General features: G+C 44.7%; 2 protein-coding genes across 2 annotated transcripts in view; one reads left to right on the top strand and one right to left on the bottom strand.

Annotated features, from left to right (window-relative positions):
* LOC147027538 (uncharacterized) overlaps positions 1-17,233 on the top strand; it is a 184,303-nt gene that overhangs the window by 19,637 nt on the left and 147,433 nt on the right. The window contains exons 2-3 of the mRNA XM_085877018.1: positions 10,682-10,825; positions 12,039-12,294. Of these exons, the coding sequence (XP_085733144.1) occupies positions 10,787-10,825; positions 12,039-12,294 (295 nt within the window). The 5' untranslated portion in view covers positions 10,682-10,786. The remainder of the gene's footprint in view (positions 1-10,681; positions 10,826-12,038; positions 12,295-17,233) is intronic.
* LOC147027536 (homeobox protein Hox-A4-like) overlaps positions 1,311-17,233 on the bottom strand; it is a 253,909-nt gene continuing 237,986 nt past the window's right edge. Inside the window, exons 3-4 of the transcript XR_015057087.1 lie at positions 5,354-5,473; positions 1,311-5,201 (exon numbers count right to left, since the gene is read on the bottom strand). The gene's annotated coding sequence lies outside the window, so the exon portion shown is untranslated. The remainder of the gene's footprint in view (positions 5,202-5,353; positions 5,474-17,233) is intronic.

The raw sequence follows: 17,233 nt of genomic DNA, 5'->3' as shown, positions 1-17,233 counted from the left end.
CTGGACAGCGAAGAGTAAGCATGCATACATCTCCACTTTGCTGCCATGATGTGGTGATTCATGACATCAGAAATGAAAACATTTTTTACTCCTTGTGATCATATAATTTATTTTGTCTTCCTACTTCTGGTATCGCCATTGGTTGAAGCTTGAAGAACGTGTGCCAAGTTGCTTCACCAAGCAATCCATGAAACGGTTGAAGAAACTTTTAAAAATGAAGCATTTCATTTTTATTTGTATTTATCGATGCTGAAGTGACGGGTCATATAATGGAAGATCACAGAAAAAGAGGAATTCAGCGAGCCAGCCACCACCTGTTGCACCGCAGAACAACAAGTGGCCAATTCACGTGAGTGGCCCCTAAACTTTCTTCAAGTTGATCGATATAGTATTCAGTGACAGTGCGAATATTGTAGAGCGCTCATCAAGTGGCTTAAGTACTCAAGGAAGCACTCCAGCTAAACAGTTGATAAGAAACAGCTTGCTTGGCACGCGATTTAGCATTCACCGAACCGTCATATTAACATACACCTCGTGAAGATGCCCAAAATGTCACATATGTCCGAAATGGACAAATGAACACTGTTTTTTTAAAGGAGTCAGAACTGCTGCTAAGGTCGATTCTGAAGCTTAAATTTTGTAATGCAGCTCAGTTTAAGAGATTCTCGAGGTTATTGCATGTGCGGAAATGAAATAAAGCCACAAACACTGGTGTCTTCGGGCGTTGCAATGTACCCAGCAATTCATAGCGATGATGAACAGGCATTCGATAATATGAGTGAGAAAAGTGAAAAAAAAAACTTCATCATTAAGAAATCGTTGAGGCCTGTTCCAAGTTAGGGCATGGTTGAGCAGGCCAAAAAACATGGCGGCTTCAGACCACAGTTAGGTATCCCAAGATACACCTTAAGACCCCAAAGAGCAAGGTGGCTGAGGATCGCCTGATGAAGGATGTAATTAAATAAGCCTTTAATGATCTTCAAAAGGGGTGTTTAATTCACCCAAACATACAATCTCACTCTTGCACTTCCTTGGAGTTTTCTTTGTATGCAGACAAAGTTTCAGGATGATAGGTTTTATAGTTTTGGAGTTATGGAGGAGACACACACAGGTGCAACCTCACGGTCAAGTTCCTGCGTGAGATGCTGCAGGGCATGTGGTCTATGACTGAGAGAATGCAAGATGCTGATCCGGTCATGGACCATTACCTCATGTTCAAGAGGGGGTTGGATGATGTGATGCTCTCATACAAGGATTTACATCAAAATCTGCTAGGCGACTCTCGATCATGGATTTTTTTTCTGCTCTGGTCCCTCAATCTCAGGAGCATCCACCCCCTCTTGCCTCTCCTGCTTCTCCTGCCTATTCTGCCTCTCCTGCATTCCCTTCGGTACACGACTCATCAGGGCCCTCACCTGCATCCCCTTCAGTGAACGACTCATCAGCACCCTCACCTGCGTCGTCTTCAGAAGACTCCACTGAGTTCACTGGATTTTAAATCATCATTTGAAAAGTTGCATGTGTTTGTGGAAATAAAAAAATTGAAACGGTTCCTGCCGTTGTTGTTTTTATTTACTTTTACGTTATGGTTGGTTAATCACTTTGAATAAACTGTAATCACATTCCTTCAATAACCACTGGAAATGGGAGCTGGTGTTGTCTTTAGAAAAAAATATATTGTATTTTTTATGAAACTAATCATGTGCATTCACGGTCGAATAGATTTTAATCTTTTAAAAGTTTCCCCTATGAATTAGGAACCGATGGGAACCTAACCCCTTTTTCCCATTGAAACAATGTGCGACATTCGTGGTATTTTTTGTGGGTCACGTTCAGCCAGGTGGAAATCCATCCCCCCTTTTTCCCATTGAAACAATGCCCCAACTTTCGCGGATTCGACATTCGCCACATTTTCCAGGAACGTATCTCCCACGAATAGCGGGCGGGGTCCAACAGTACATATTTGGGAAAAAATAAATTCAAAATGAACCCAGATTCAAAGAATTAAATACTTTTGGCTGCCAGATAATCCATTCGATCAGATTGAAATTTAAAACATTTATTCCCCTTGAATGCTCGATAATAACTGTGAAGTTTCACATCCATTGATGAAGCTGTTCAAAAGAATTTTGAAAAGATTTTCATTCAATCCAACATGGCTACTAGACCATGTGACATTAATAATTATTCGTGAACATGCTGGTATCCCCAAGGTTTGGGGAACGTATGTGAAGTTTCCCCTCGATCTGTCAAGTCGTTCTCGAGACGAAGATTTTACAGGTTTATTCTTCAAAAAAAATTATCGCTGCTGGACCATGTGACTTATGATGTCAACATTTACACCTTGTAAGTTATGATCGTTTTCATATAAGACGGTGCATAAATTTCGGTAACCTCAGAGTGCTGGTATCCTCCGAACCAGGAAGTAAATTTTTTTCTCTCTCTTCTCTTCTCTTTTTGTTTTTCCTTGCCACTACATTGCGAAAAGGTAAAATACTTTGGCACTAATTGAATAATTGGGTATTAAAACTAAATTGCGAATAATCCTAACTGCGAATAATATGCGAACTTCCGGGTCACGCACGTCCGGGCACGCGAGAGCGAAGAAACGGCCTGTGTGGTTGTTGTTTGTTGCTCGCGGTTTGAATATTTTATTTATTTTTTTTTTTTTTTACGGGCACGTACTAGTGTATAGATGAATTCCTGTAAACTCCGATTAGCGGAGACCATCGCATGACTTTCACCAATGATCCTTCGTTCGGTAATTACGTTATTTAAGATTCTCTGTTTGATGTACCTTGCCTCGAGTGGACAATTGAGTTTCCCGAGTTCCACAACAATTTGGCGCCATGACTCGGATGTGCTGATCCCTGGGGGCACAGCCGATGGTCATTGGGGGAGACGGCGAACACCTGGTGGTCACAAACTAAAGGTAAGAGGAAAATCTTCCTGGGGAATAGGTGTTCACCCTCATTCCTTGTCAGAGGCTTTGCCTTTCAAAACAGGTAATGTACTTGAACAATAAGGGAAGTGGGAGGAGAATCTTTATTGATATGCCTCAGAAAATTAAGCGCTTTGAGGCCGTTTAAGATTACAGGATTTATCCTGGGCATTCAAATGTTTTAAATAGGGGTTGGGGACCTCAAACTGAGAGTTGAAGGCTCTGCCATGCAAACAAGTGTTGAAGGCCCTGCAGGGGGTGTGGGGGTCAGCTGCCCCTAACCCCCGTGGAAAGGGTTGGAAGCCCTGCTCGTTAAAAAAGAGAGGGCCAAAAGGGGCCCTTTTTGTGAAGAGGATGGAGTTGATAATCGTGAAAGAGGAATGTTACTGGAGTTGATGATTGTGTATTAGAGATGTCGTTTGAGTTGATTATTGTATCTTGTTTAATTATCGTGCTGGCTAGCAGTTTGTTTGTCGTGAAATTGTTTCCGTGTCTGTTACATTGTATTTGTGATCTACGAAGGGGTCACGGCATGGGGAATAATGCAAGAAAGCAGGGGGAAGGCGAGCAAACAGAAGTGAGTCAACCAAGGCCATGCAGAGGGACATGCGCGATGTATATGTTTGATAAATGCCGACCTGACTCGGTGAGTGATGGTGCGAGTGGACAATGCACACAAAACTTGGGTTCCCTGAGAACGGTACTTTTTGCAGAGATTGTTTGGAGAACTTAAGGAGACAGCTGAGGGCAAAAGGTAAGGATAAAAGAACTGCAAAAGAAGTGAATTGGAGTGCGTTCATGGATTGGATGAAAGAGTGCAGAGATGGAACTGAAAAAATAAGATTGCTGAATTTAAAAGACCATCTTGTGAAGGCTCAACTGACCTTAAATGAGGTAGCAACGCAAATGTCCTTAGGACTTGAGGGAAAAGCGAAAAGAAAGCAGCAAGCCACCCCAGTCGACTTCGATGAGGACATAGAGCAGCCAGAAAGATGGCCTAGCACTCTTCCAGCTTTGGTCTCAAGTTCGCTTCCAATGGAGGATCAAGTACCAGGCACAGTGGGTGCGGGATCAAGGCGCGAGATTGGAGGGGACAACAGGTGGAGTATCAAAAACGGAGGTTTTGGATAGTGACGATGAAAGACATGCTGCAGAGGACAAGGATATAAGGTATCGCGGGGATGCGGAGGTATTGATCGCCCACCGGTAGGGAAGGGGTCCCAATGCTGGTACGGCCGGGGTGTGGACCAGGTCACAAAAGATCAGGGACACTACAGAGGGTGATAAGGAGGAAATTGCACCAATAGGTGCATATCCATTGTGAGATTACCCTGGCCCGAACAACGTGCAAGCCATTTATAGACCATGGGGTTCAGAATGAAGAGTAATAGCGAACGATATGCCGAAAATGCATGGAAATCCACAGAGGTTTCAACGGGATTATGAGTTATTGTGGAATGACATAACCCAACTTATGTAGACATGAATGTTTTATTGCGACTGATTGTGCCCGAGGGGTTGCTGCGACAGCTGAAACAAACTGCCAAGTGGCCAGAAGAGGTGCCCCCAGGTAGGGACACACTCAATAATCATATCAACGACCTCATTGAGGAATTGGTGGTCGTAGCACCACTTAAAACGGATTGGGGAAAGATTCAAGTATGTAAACAGAGAGTGGGCAAAGACCCATCAGACTATTAATAGCGCCTACATAATGTGTACAGATGGTATTCGGGTTTGCCGGATGATGAGGGAGTGCCATTTTCCCATGCCTTTGTCAGTAGATTAGCTGCAAAATTACAAGCCGATGCCAAACGTATATGCATGGGATGGGAAACTAAGATCGTGAAAGACATGCTGCCATTTATAAACCATTGTAGCTTACTGATTGAACAACGAAGTGCTGAGACAACAGCAAAGGTGATGCATGCGCAAGTAAATACATTGCCAGGAGGGGGCAGAGAGAGAGAGACATGCCAATTATAATGCTGGTGCGAGCCATGGACATGGGCGTAGACACTGAGATATGCGCAGAGAGATATGTCAAGCGTGCAGCCAAGTTAGCCACTGGTCTAGAGATTGCCCAAATAACCCAAATGGACCGGCTTTTGGCCAAAATAGATTGGCTCGGGAGACACTGCTGCCGCAACCGCACAGTCAGGGTCAGAACATCAACCCACATCTGCAGGAACAGTGGGAGGCACCTTCTGCCCCGTTCCCGCCTTTGCCCGATCCGTTTCAACAACGCCAACAGGGGGCCCTGGGCGAAACATCATGAGCATTATTTGTTAACTTCTAAAGCATGTGATTAACCAAAATTTACTTTGACAATTGAGGGACAACAAATTGCTATCCTTGTAGACACCGGGGCAACAAAATCAGCAATGAGACAAAGTGATCTTCCAAGTGTACCTTTATCGTGGGAGCAAGTGAATGTTGTAGGAGTATCGGGTGTTGCCATGGCAATTCCACTGTCTGAGCAATTATGTGTAGAAGTTGGACTTTTGGCTGCATGGCACGCATTTTTGATGGCTGTGGACACACCAACGAAACTGTTAGGAAGATATTTGCTGTGTAAACTGAACTGCAGGTGAAGTGTACACCAAAAGGAGTATTTTTAAACATGCCCCACGAGTCACATGTAACTGTTTTGACTTGGTTACAGGAAAATACAGTCTTGTGTATCAGTTAGTGGGCCTTGACAGACAGTGAAGCATCTCAGCGTTTACAGGTGTGTGTGACCGACTTGGAAAGAAAGGTGCCGGAGGTGCGTGACTGGTTAAGTCAACACCACATGGACTTGGACACGAGAAAAAGACTCATTTACACTGCATAGCATACTACAACACAAAAGAAAGGGAGAGAGACTATGCAAGAGAGGAGGAAGAGGAGATTGGGACCATACTCTGTGCAGAGCATTGGTGCTACTTTAGCAGTCTCCTTGGCTATTGGGTACAATCCTGGGCAGTTTGCCACTCCGACACAGGATACCAGCAAGCTGGCACTCATTTTGCTGACCTTGGAAGGATGACAGGCTGAGTTAACCCCACCTGGTATTAATTCAATAGCTGAGCGTGATTTTGAACTCAGGACCAGAGGATCCAAAGCCCACCACCCAAACCATTAAACCAACACCAGGCATGCGAGAGAGGTGTCTTCCAAATTACACCAAAATTTTGACATAACATTCTGGAGCAATGTAGATTGGACGACAAGGTAATGGCATGGAGGTGCGTCTGACACAGGAGCAATTAAAATTATGGAACCAACCATCCAGTGTTACGCCACATGTTACCTTGGCGGTGTCACGGGGTTATCAAGCGAAGGACATAGGACCCATGTTAACTTATCTGAAGATGGAATCGGGAGTGACTGTGGTGGAATCTCGCCAGGGAGAGGAACTCTGGCTTTTGGGGACTGATGAGTTTTGTTGGAAAAGGAACAAGGAGACAGGGACAGCTACGTTCAAGGTGGTTAACCTTCCAGAGACCCAGCGGGTAGAAGCATCGTCTGAACTCCGAGATTGGGTCCCAGCTTGTTTGTGGATGACAGACCCCAATGATGTGGGACGAATTAAAGGCATGCAGCCAGTAAAGATCAATATAGACACATCGAAGAGGCTGCCTCGCAGACCGTTGTCCCCATTGCGACCAGAAGCGGAAGCGGGAATAGCTCCCATAGTCAGGGCGCTATTAGAACAAGGAACGATTATTCCCACTGTCAGTCAATGTGACACGCTGATCTTACCGGTGCACAGACCGCGGAAATCGACATGGCGCTTTGTGCAGGACCTGAGAGCCGTAAACGACTGCGTCATACCTGCATATCTCATAGTTCCAAATCCTGCTACAGTCCTGTCTAGAATTCCATGCAATTCCACCTTTTATTCTGTAATCGATCTGTGCTTGGTGTTCTTCAGCATTCTGATAGATCCTGAGTCCCAGTTCCTTTTTGCGTTCACTTGTAGAGTTAGACAATATACTTGGTAGCTACTCCCGCAATGATACACAGAAAGTCCCACTTTATTCTCACGAGCATTGAAGCATGACTTACATGACATAGTCCTTCCGAATAACTCAACATTCATTCAGTACGTAGATGATTTGTTGGTCTGCTCGACGACAAAGGAAGCGTGCGAACAAGATACTTTGACAATACTAACGACATTAGCGGAGAGAGGACACAAAGACTCAAAAGCCAAATTGCAATTTTGCCAGCCGGAGATGAAATATCTGGGACATATCTTGAAGGAAGACACTCGACGTATCTCCCCAGAGCGTATATCCGCAATATTGAAACTGCCAAAGCTGACCACCGCTAAACAAATGAGATCTTTTCGAGGAACAATTGGCTATTGCCGGTAGTGGATACCTGATTATGTGCTCTTATCTTGCCCCCCTGCTGGAGATTGGGGCCGCAAGTGCACCCAATCCATTGAATTGGACGCAAGAGGCCGATGCAGCTTTCGTGACACTTAAGCAAGCCTTGTCCTCCTTCCCTGCATTGGGTCTGCCTGATTATGAGAAACCCTTTTATTTGCATTCGCATGAAGTACGAGGCTTTGCACAATCTGTGCTGGCCCAGGTGACTGAAAGTCACCAGATCTGAACTCAATGGAGAATTTCGAAAAAAATATTCTGGAACGATGCCTGACAAAACATTTTCTACCTCCATCAAACAGGTGTGAGTTGATTGACTTTCTTGTGGAAGAATGGTGCCACATTCCTCCTGCAGAATTCCAGGTGCTGGTGGACTCTATGCCATCGTGCATACAGGCCGTACTGGCCGCACATGGTAGCCTAACGTACTATTACGTGACTTTGCATGGGCGTTTCAATTTTTATCCACTTTCTGTATGTACAGTACATACCTCAAGATGAGATCCCATTATTGGAGTGGGTACGAGGAAGCAAGTGTCACACCAGCTATAATTGTTGCATGCATGCTGACCAGCAGGAAATGGCTGCCACACCTTAACCTGTCTGTGTTTCACAAAACAGTTCTGGGGACAGCCAGGAACAATTTAAATTTGAACCAGGAGCTGATATTCTCAGCCCCCTGCTTATTGGGTGGTATGAGGAATACATCTGTGTGATGTGAAAGCTAAATCTTGAATATTTTTTGAAATATTGCGCACACAAGACAAGTTACCGAGATGGTTGTCATGGCAGCATAATTCAACCAATCACAGCCGTGTTCTAAACAGGTTGAGATAATGTCATGAAGAAGAGTTATCTGCAACAAGAGTTAACTAATCAATGGTTTTTGAAATATTGCTTCGACAAAGGTACATGGACGGATGATTGGTCGGTGATGGATGGATAATAATTAATCGGTTGGTCGGACGGAACTCATTTTAATGTCCCCCTACTCTGACCTTGTCGGAGGGGCAGGAGACAAAAAAGGCCCTTCTGGCTAAATAGATGCAAAGGCTCCACATCGATGGCCCTCTCTGGGTGACCTGGTGTATAAAATTGAGAATTAAATTCTCTTCCTGGTATTGGCTGCAGTACAATCTGATGGAGATGGAGGGGGCTAAAGCTCTGCTTAGCTCATGCAACTGTTCAGACAAAAGAGCCCTTCAATACGTGTGTGTATATGTGTATATATATATATATATATATATATATATATATATATATATATATATATATATATTAGTGGGGCAACTTAGCGAAACAAAGCATAACAATTGTGCATTTTGTGAGGAAAGCACCAAATTTGGCACACTAGTAGCCTATCATATGATGAACAGATTTGGATATTGGGCTACATGTTTTGCATGTAGCAATATTCATGTGTCTGCCTCTTCATGACCTGACTTGAGGGGAACCAGTTCTTCGCAGTGCCCTCTGATGACTAGCACAGACTTCTGCGGGTTCTTGAAACCACCACCGATGACTAGGTGTTGACCATCAAGCAGAGTGTCTACCCCCATATGGCACCATGTGTCTGCCAAGAAGGCACACAAGTTGACTTTATTTTCTACATTTCCAATGTATTTGATCCACTGCTTTGGAATAGGAGTGTCTGGCCCTTGGATTGTCACCTCTAAGGCTGCAGATGTTCCTCGTTTCTCTCGCTCCCCAGCTTTGATTGAGAGGCTGGAGTACCGGTCGAAGACAACATCAACCCGCTGACAACCATTCCGACGTAGAGGGGCAGTAACCAGGCTGTAATACTTGAATGCCAGGAGGTATCTCGGGCTTTCCTCAGTGTCTCGTTTGAGTCAATCTGACAAATTATGCACTTGTGAAAGTTAGTCAACTTCTGTCTCTTTTCAGGTAAAAGTTGCACTACTGCCTGACTCTGAACGAGCCATTGCTTCAGTTGGCTAGTAGGATTCTTTCAGATGTTCAATCTGGAATGACACAGAAAAGCAACTATGTTAACCCACAGCCTCTTTTACCATCATTATTAACACTAGTACGTGCCCGTAAAAAAAAGTATTAAAATAAATAAATAAATAAATATTCAAACCGCGAGCAACAAACAACAACCACACAGGCTGTTTATTCGCTCTCACGTGCCCATACGTGCGTGGCCCGGGAAGTTCGCATATTATTCGCAGTTATGATTATTCTCAATTTAGTTTTAATACCCAATTATTCAATTAGTGCCAACGTATTTTACCTTTTCGCAATGTCGTGGCAAGGAAAAACAAAAAGAGAAGAGAAGAGAGAGAAAAAAATTTACTTCCTGGTTCGGAGCATACCAGCACTCTGATGTTACCGAAATTTATGCACCGTCTAATATGAAAATGATCATAACTTGGGGCATTGTGTTTATCTATAAATGCGCATAAGAAATCGAGAAATTATTAGAATACACGAAGTCATCATTATCCGGAAGCCGTAATGGGGAACGTTGTAACCCGTAATGGGGTACGCGGCTGAGCTTCCCTTCCCCATCGGCCACGCCCACGCAACAACGTGTCTTGTCATTGGTTTAGTAAATAAATGGCCATAACTTGGGAGGCACTTGTCCGATTAATATCAAACCTTGAAAAGGCACATACTCAGGTCCCCAGCAATATATCTGGCAAGTTTCAATTAGATCAGACCAGTGGTTGTCAAGAAACGGCGGTCACACACACACACACACACACACACACACACACACACACACACACACACACACACACACACACACACACACGCACACGCAGAGATTGCTGGAATTATAGATAGATGACATTTTAAAACTTTATTTTTGTAATTATCTAGTCCATAAGAATTTCATTTGAAAAATAGACTAACACAGCATTTTTTAGTCCAGCAGCATGAACCTGTGAAAAATTCAATTGTTCAACACCCATACAGAAAAGTTTGACTTGACAACTTAGTATGCTCTAAAAGATGCCTAAAATATAAAAAAGCTCATAATATTTGATTTATTTGTGATTTTTACCTCTTGTTGTTGTACAGTTGAATGAATATCGACATTTCTGTACATATTCTGAAAGATAATTATAAAAGAAGCCAATGATACATCAATATTGAAAATTGGTTGAGTCTCGACAAAGATATTCACGTTTACGTTACCCCTCCCCTAAATTTTGCTAGCCCACAGTGACCCCCTTGGTAAGTACCCTTGGTATGTATAATGGCCTGTAGAATTTTAATGATACCACAATTTGAAATCACATACTACCTGGAGGTGTTCTATTGGGTCTATTCTACCACTCGGTCAAGTCAAACCTTTTCTGTAGGGAGTGTTGAACGATTTCATTTTTTTCAGGTCCTTGCTCCTGGACTACGAACAGCAAGCAAGCAAGGCGTGCTGAGCAGGCAGAAGCCCCGCCCTCCCGGGTTTCGTGCGAGCAAGCCACGCCCCGGAGGTGGAATGGTTGTTTGGTGTGACGTCGATGAGAGAAGCAAAGAGGTTGGTGGCTTTGTTGGTTCAGTTCGGTGTTAGGGATGCACGCGGTCAAGAGAGAACGTAGTTAGGAGATGACCTGTAAGGACAGGGCATTACGGCTGGCTTTCCTTCGACGCATGAAAAGACGGCACGATTCTCGTATTCGTATTGAAGCAAATTGGCTTGCATGGTGTAGCATGATGCTGTCCATTGACTCTTGGCTGGTCGTGAGGGATGGACCTCGAAGCCTCGTGTATATCACCGAAGAGATGGCGCCATTCTGCAAAGCAGCGGGTCAGTAAGTGCAATCGATGAGAAGCTGCACGGCAGTCTCTGAGCCCTGGTGTTGGAATACTGCTCACGAATTGCCTGACGTACGTATGTTTTGCCTGCTGCGAGAGAGCGGCTTGGTGCCATTTTTGGCACGTTGACACATGCTGGATGAAGCTCCTCGATTCCTAAGTTCCACAGAGACCAACTCGACACAAGCTAAGTGCCAGAATAAGGGAAGGATTTTCTTTTATTTTGTTTCCCCCTTGTCTGTATTTAAGTCTGTATGTAGTAGAGGTGCCTCGAGTTTAGGTTTAATTTATCTGACGTTTATTATTACATTTTGCATTACCCCCTTGTAAATATTTATATTGTGATGAAATCCCAGTGTTTATTTCAAGTTGCTCTGTTCGTGTATTTGTTGTGGGGTTCGAGTATAAACCCCTTGTGCTGTGCATCCATCTCTGTTCCATCGCTCCGCCAGTGCCGCACCCCACCCCTCCGGTGCACGTTATAATCTCCGAGGATCAACATGTGCGCCTCCTATGGAAAACTGCTCGGACATCCGGGTTGGCCGGGGTTAACAGCCCGTCCACCACATTTTGGTCGGGGGGATTAACGTAACCGCCAGACTCACGACAATATATATTTGTAGAAATGACATCTGGGGCTAAAAATGCATAGATTAGAATAGTTATAACTTTTAATTCATGTTTTAGCGAAAGTGAGTGGTAAAATGAACTGTATGTTATAGGACAATATGCCAACGATAGTATAGAAAGTAGGTCGTCCTCCCCCACATTGTTGTTTTTTATTTCCCCCCCCCCCCCACACACAAACCCCATCATTTTTCCTTCTCCCCATATTTCATGTTTTATCCTGTGTAATCTATCTTTATGTCCGCTTAAAACATGAAAGGAGCATCGGGTGATTTAATAAAAAGGCCACCCCAACTTCTTTGTTTCAGTTCTTCATTTCAGAGCAGTGCAGAGGCCAGTTCCTCGCAGTCATTTGTGAGGGAGCTGGAGGTGTTCATGGGTCTTTTGCTGCAGTGGTGGTCCTTGAGAGTGGGTTCTTCTATATGATGTGGGGTGGATCTGTTGTGGCATGCCCTCCGCCTTCTGCCATTTCCCCCAGTGCTGTGTGGCCCATTTTGTGGAGTCAGGGCCAGCGAACCGAACGCCAGCAGACAGACTACGTGACTATAGCCTGGGTCACAGCCGGTATTCCTTTGTCTCATGCTACCCTCCATTGTCTTCTTCTGTCGTATGCATGACGCCTTGAAAGCCCAATCCAATGAAAATTGTCTAAAATCTTTTTCTCATATGATTATAATGAAATGTAAGTAATACACCAAGAACTGAACATGGTTTTTCGTATCATTGATTTTTAAGGTGTTGAAGTTTAAAAAAAAAAATCAATCTCACCGGTATCGCCACTAAAAAAATCTGGACAGAACCCTTGTCAATTACGTAACGATGTCATCTCAGGAAGATTGTTTCAATACTGCAATGGAGAGATTGAGCTGTTGTGCATTTATCAATGCACAGTTTTGGTGAATTTAACTAAGAAATGGCATGACGACTCGTTTCAGAATTGATGACGTCAGAAAGTGAATCTGAGGAAGTCTTTTCCGATGTAGAATCATAATGTCACTATTATGTTGTTGTAGGTGCTGTCAAGTCAATTATGCCAGCCATACATGTAGGAACCCGAGATGGAAAGCGGAGAGAGCTTAGACAACTAAGAGGGCACTTGGGAGAGCACATACTTCTGCCAGGCTGATTAGTTTACGTTCTGTGTCCCACTGATCGGCCGGATCTGGATTCAGACCTGAATTAAAATTTAATCGACTTGTTCTTGTCACGGAACCAACTCATCCACCAAGTTTCATCTGTATCTGTCCACAACATTTTGAGATATCCTGCTATAATGTCGTTTTTGGCCCTATATGTCAATGGTGAAAAATCACTTTAAACAATTCTCAGATCCATATCTGGATTGAGATCTTCACCAAAATCTAATCATCATTTCATTGGTGTCACATACTCAAGCTCTCTACCAAATTTCATCCGAATCCGTCCACAACGTTTTGAGATATTTTGTTCACAAACAGACAAATTAACAAAGAAAGATGTCATGCATAGCACGATACTTGCAAAATCCATGAAACAAATTTGACCATAAATTTAATTGGTGGTTGAATTCAATAACCAAATATGCAAATCGTATTCAAATTTCAAGTCAATCAGATGAAAGTTGATAATTTTAGAAATTTGGCCTATGTCAATTTTTTTGGCCTCTGTTGATCTCAAAAAATGCTTGTTCATTGAATGAAGTGAAATGATATTCAAATCCTCTTCAAATTTCAAGTCAATGGGATGAAAATTGAGGATTTTAGAAACTCCACCTAAATTTTAGAAACTCGTCAGTCAGGTCAGGCCAGATTAGATCTGTGACTTGCTCCAGGTATCATGTAAACCTGTACTAAACTGTTCCATGGTCGGGTTGTCGGCGAAAAAACCGTCTCCCCCACCAGGTTTTTTGGTGAGAAGGGTGTTTGGATATGGACACCCGGCAGAATTAAAAATAAAACCTGTCAAAGGGCGGGGGAGCTCCTTGTGAGCCAACGGCCATCAATATCTAGTGCCCAACTGTGTCTGCGGACGTCCTCCTGCAGTTGGGTTACTTCATATTAGGAGGTTGGTGGCAGGATTTGCACTCCGGCCACTGTAAAACCCTTCATTCCGCAAAACACAAAGAAAACTGAAAACTCACTCCGTAGGAATACCTTCTGTGCAGCTTCCCTTCGCAGGGCAGCTCACTGGATGATGGGATTGGGGCAAAGCCTTCGGGACCCCCAATATTTGATGATAGGAGGGAAACCACAAGGTAACATACCCGGGTCAGATTGTGGGAGAGTGTGTCGGAGTGGTGCTAAGGTGTCGTCCACCAGACGGCGGTCGCCTTGGGTTAACCTGAGGCTGTCCCTTCGGGTGGGTGCCTGGAATGTCCTATCCCGAAGAGAGGATGATAACCTGTCTCTGTTATCATCTGAGCTCAAGCGTTTGGACATGTGTATTGCAGCGCTCTCTGAGGTTCGAAGACCAGATTGCGGTGAGATCATGGTGGGTAGTTACACCTAATATTGGTCTGGTCACTCTGATGGTTACCATTCCCATGGGGTTGCTGTAGCTGTGTCCAATAAACTGACGCCACTGATAATTGAGGTAACACTGGTCACCGAGCGTATTATGAGACTAAGGATTCATCACTCCTGAGGTTTCATTTCCCTGATCTCTGTTTATGCTCCGACTGAGGCGAGTGATCTCACCGTGAAGGACACATTCTACGCCATGCTCGAGTCTGTGGTTGATCAGTGCCCCCAGACGAGATAGTCTTCTAGTCTTGGGGGATTTTATTGCATCGACTGGAACTGAAAGGGATGGTTATGAGATGTGTGTTGCTCCCCATGGGTCTGGAACTATGAACCAGAATAGCACTAAGTTCCTTGACTTTGCAAGAAGTCATGGACTGAGGGTGGCCGGTTCATGGTTTCAGCGCCCACAAGCTCATCGCTAGACTTGGTATTCCAACGCTGGTAGTGTGGCAAAGGAGATTGACCATGTCCTCGTTGATGGTCACTGGAGGATGATCCAGAACTGCAGGGTCGACTGGAGTGCTCAGTTCCTCAATACTGACCACCGGCTTGTTGTAGAAACTCTGAAGTTGCACCTTAAATCCAGGAGAATGGTACCATCCCAGCCTAGGTTGGATGTTGGCAAGCCCAAGGATGAGTGGGTAGCTGAGGAGTTTGTGAACAAGCTGAGTGGAGATTTGGGGGGGTCTGGGTGCTTTGGGAGGTCTTGAAGAGTTGTGGAGTGCCTTCAAGACCACCGTCCTTGATGTTGCCGGTGGATGTCTTGGAACTCACCGGAGGGTGAAGAAGAATTTGGTCTCAAGGGACACTGGATACCATTGACCAGAGTCGCAGGGTCAGGCTGAATGGCAGAGCTGAGCTGTTCAGGGAGCTGAGGTGTAAAACTGCACGTGCGCTAAGGGTGAACAAGGAGGCCTATGTGCAAGGAATCTGTAAGGGGGTAGAGCATCACCTGTGGTCAAGTCATTCTCGTCCTGCTTACAGGGGAATCCGCGCATTGCGTTCATCCAAGCCCATCCCTCGGTGTACTGCAGTTAGAGCAGAGGGTGGTAGGCTCTTGACAGAGGAGTACGAAGTGAAGGCCCGCTGGGCCGGTTACTTTGAGGGGTTGTACCAGGCTGATCCACCAGCTGTCGAGTTGGACATCAGGGGTGGTACAATCCCTGTTGCTGACCCTTCAATCAACGGTGGTGCACCTTCGCTTGTGGAAACATGGGCTGCGGTGAACCGCTTGAAATGAGTTAAAGCTCCAGGGATCTGTGGCATCCATGCTGAACTTCTCAAGGCTGGTGGAAATGCTGCACTCGTGTCGTTGCATGCAGTTTTGTGCTCTGCCTGGAACACAGGCATCATCCAAACTGACTGGAAGAGGGGCCTTGTTGTCCCTCTCTGGAAAGGGAAGGGTGATCGCCAAGACTGAAACAACTACTGAGGGGTGACGCTGTCCTCAGTGCCGGGCAAGGTCTTTGCTCGGATAATTCTTGACGGGGTTCGCCACCATCTGCTGGAGAACCAGCGTCCAGAGCAGTCAGGCTTTACACCAAAGAGGTCAATGATTGACCATATCCTTGCTGTTCGGGTCCTCACCGAACGCAGACGAGAGTTTGGGCAGGGGCTGCTTGCAGCCTTTGTTGATCTCTGTAAAGCGTTTGATTCAGGGAATCTGGATGCCCTCTGGAGGATTCGTGGTTTTTGTGGGGTGCCACCAAAACTGATCGATCTGGTGTCTGAACTCTACTCTGGTACTGAGAGTGCTGTGAGATGTGGTGGTAAGATCTCTGACTTATTTCCAGTTGTTATTGGAGTTTGTCAGAGGTGTGTACTGGCCCCCACACTTTTCAGCACTTGTACAGACTGGATTCTGGGGAAGATGTTGGAGAGATCGATTTGCGGTGCATCGTTTGGGAATGTCAAGATCTCTGACCTTGATTTCGCATATGATGCAGTCTTCTTTGTGGAGACTCCAAATATCGTTTTGGGGGGCCCTCGAGGTGGTGAATGAGGAGACAGAGCCGCTGGGATTATGGGTTTCCTGGGTCAAAACTAAGATCCAGGCTTTCAATGACATCTTGGATGCTGCTGTCCTGTTTGTACCTGTTTGTGGTGAGGATGTTGAGGTCATGGAGAGATTCACTTATCTTGGCAGTGATATTCATGTCTCTGCTGGGTGTAAGTCAGAGGTCAATAGACGTCTGGTTCGGGCCTGGGGAGTCATGGATTCACTGGATAATGGGGTGTGGCGCTAACAGTACTAGCATCCTTACCACGACATGCATAACCAGCATGATTATCACTATCTGCATAACCAGCATACTTATCACGATGTGCAGAACCAGCATGCTTATCACCACGTACAGAACCAGCATACTTATCACTCCGTGCATCACCAGCATACTTATCACTCTGTGCATAACCAGCATGCTTATCACAACGTGCATAACCAGCATGCTTATCACCACGTGCATAACTAGCATACTTGTCACTCCGTGCATAACCAGCATACTTATCTCTCCGTGCATCACCAGCATACTTATCACAACGTGCATAACTAGCATGCTTATCACTATCTGCATAACCAGCATACTTATCACAATGTTCATAACCAGCATACTTATCACAATGTTCATAACCAGCATACTTATCACAATGTTCATAACCAGCATACTTATCACAATGTGCATAACCCACATACTTATCACAATGTGCGTAACCAGCATACTTTTCACAATGTGCATAACCAACATACTTATCACAACGTGCGTAACCAGCATACTTATCACAATGTGCATAACTAGCATGCTTATCACTACGTGCATAACCAGCATGCTTATCACTATGTGCATAACCAGCATACTTTTCACAATGTGCATAACCAGCATACTTTTCACAATGTGCATAACCAGCATACTTATCACAATGTGCATAACCAGCATACTTATCACTCCGTTCATAACCAGCATGATTATCACAACGTGCATAACTAGCACGCTTATCACAACGTG

This window comes from Eptatretus burgeri, chromosome 4 (genome assembly GCF_056783735.1).
Source record: "Eptatretus burgeri isolate ZD-2024b chromosome 4, Ebu_testis_v1, whole genome shotgun sequence".
NCBI lineage: Eukaryota > Metazoa > Chordata > Myxini > Myxiniformes > Myxinidae > Eptatretus > Eptatretus burgeri.
The sequence above is the reverse complement of the archived record's forward strand: the minus strand, read 5'-3'. Positions and strand labels throughout refer to the sequence as shown.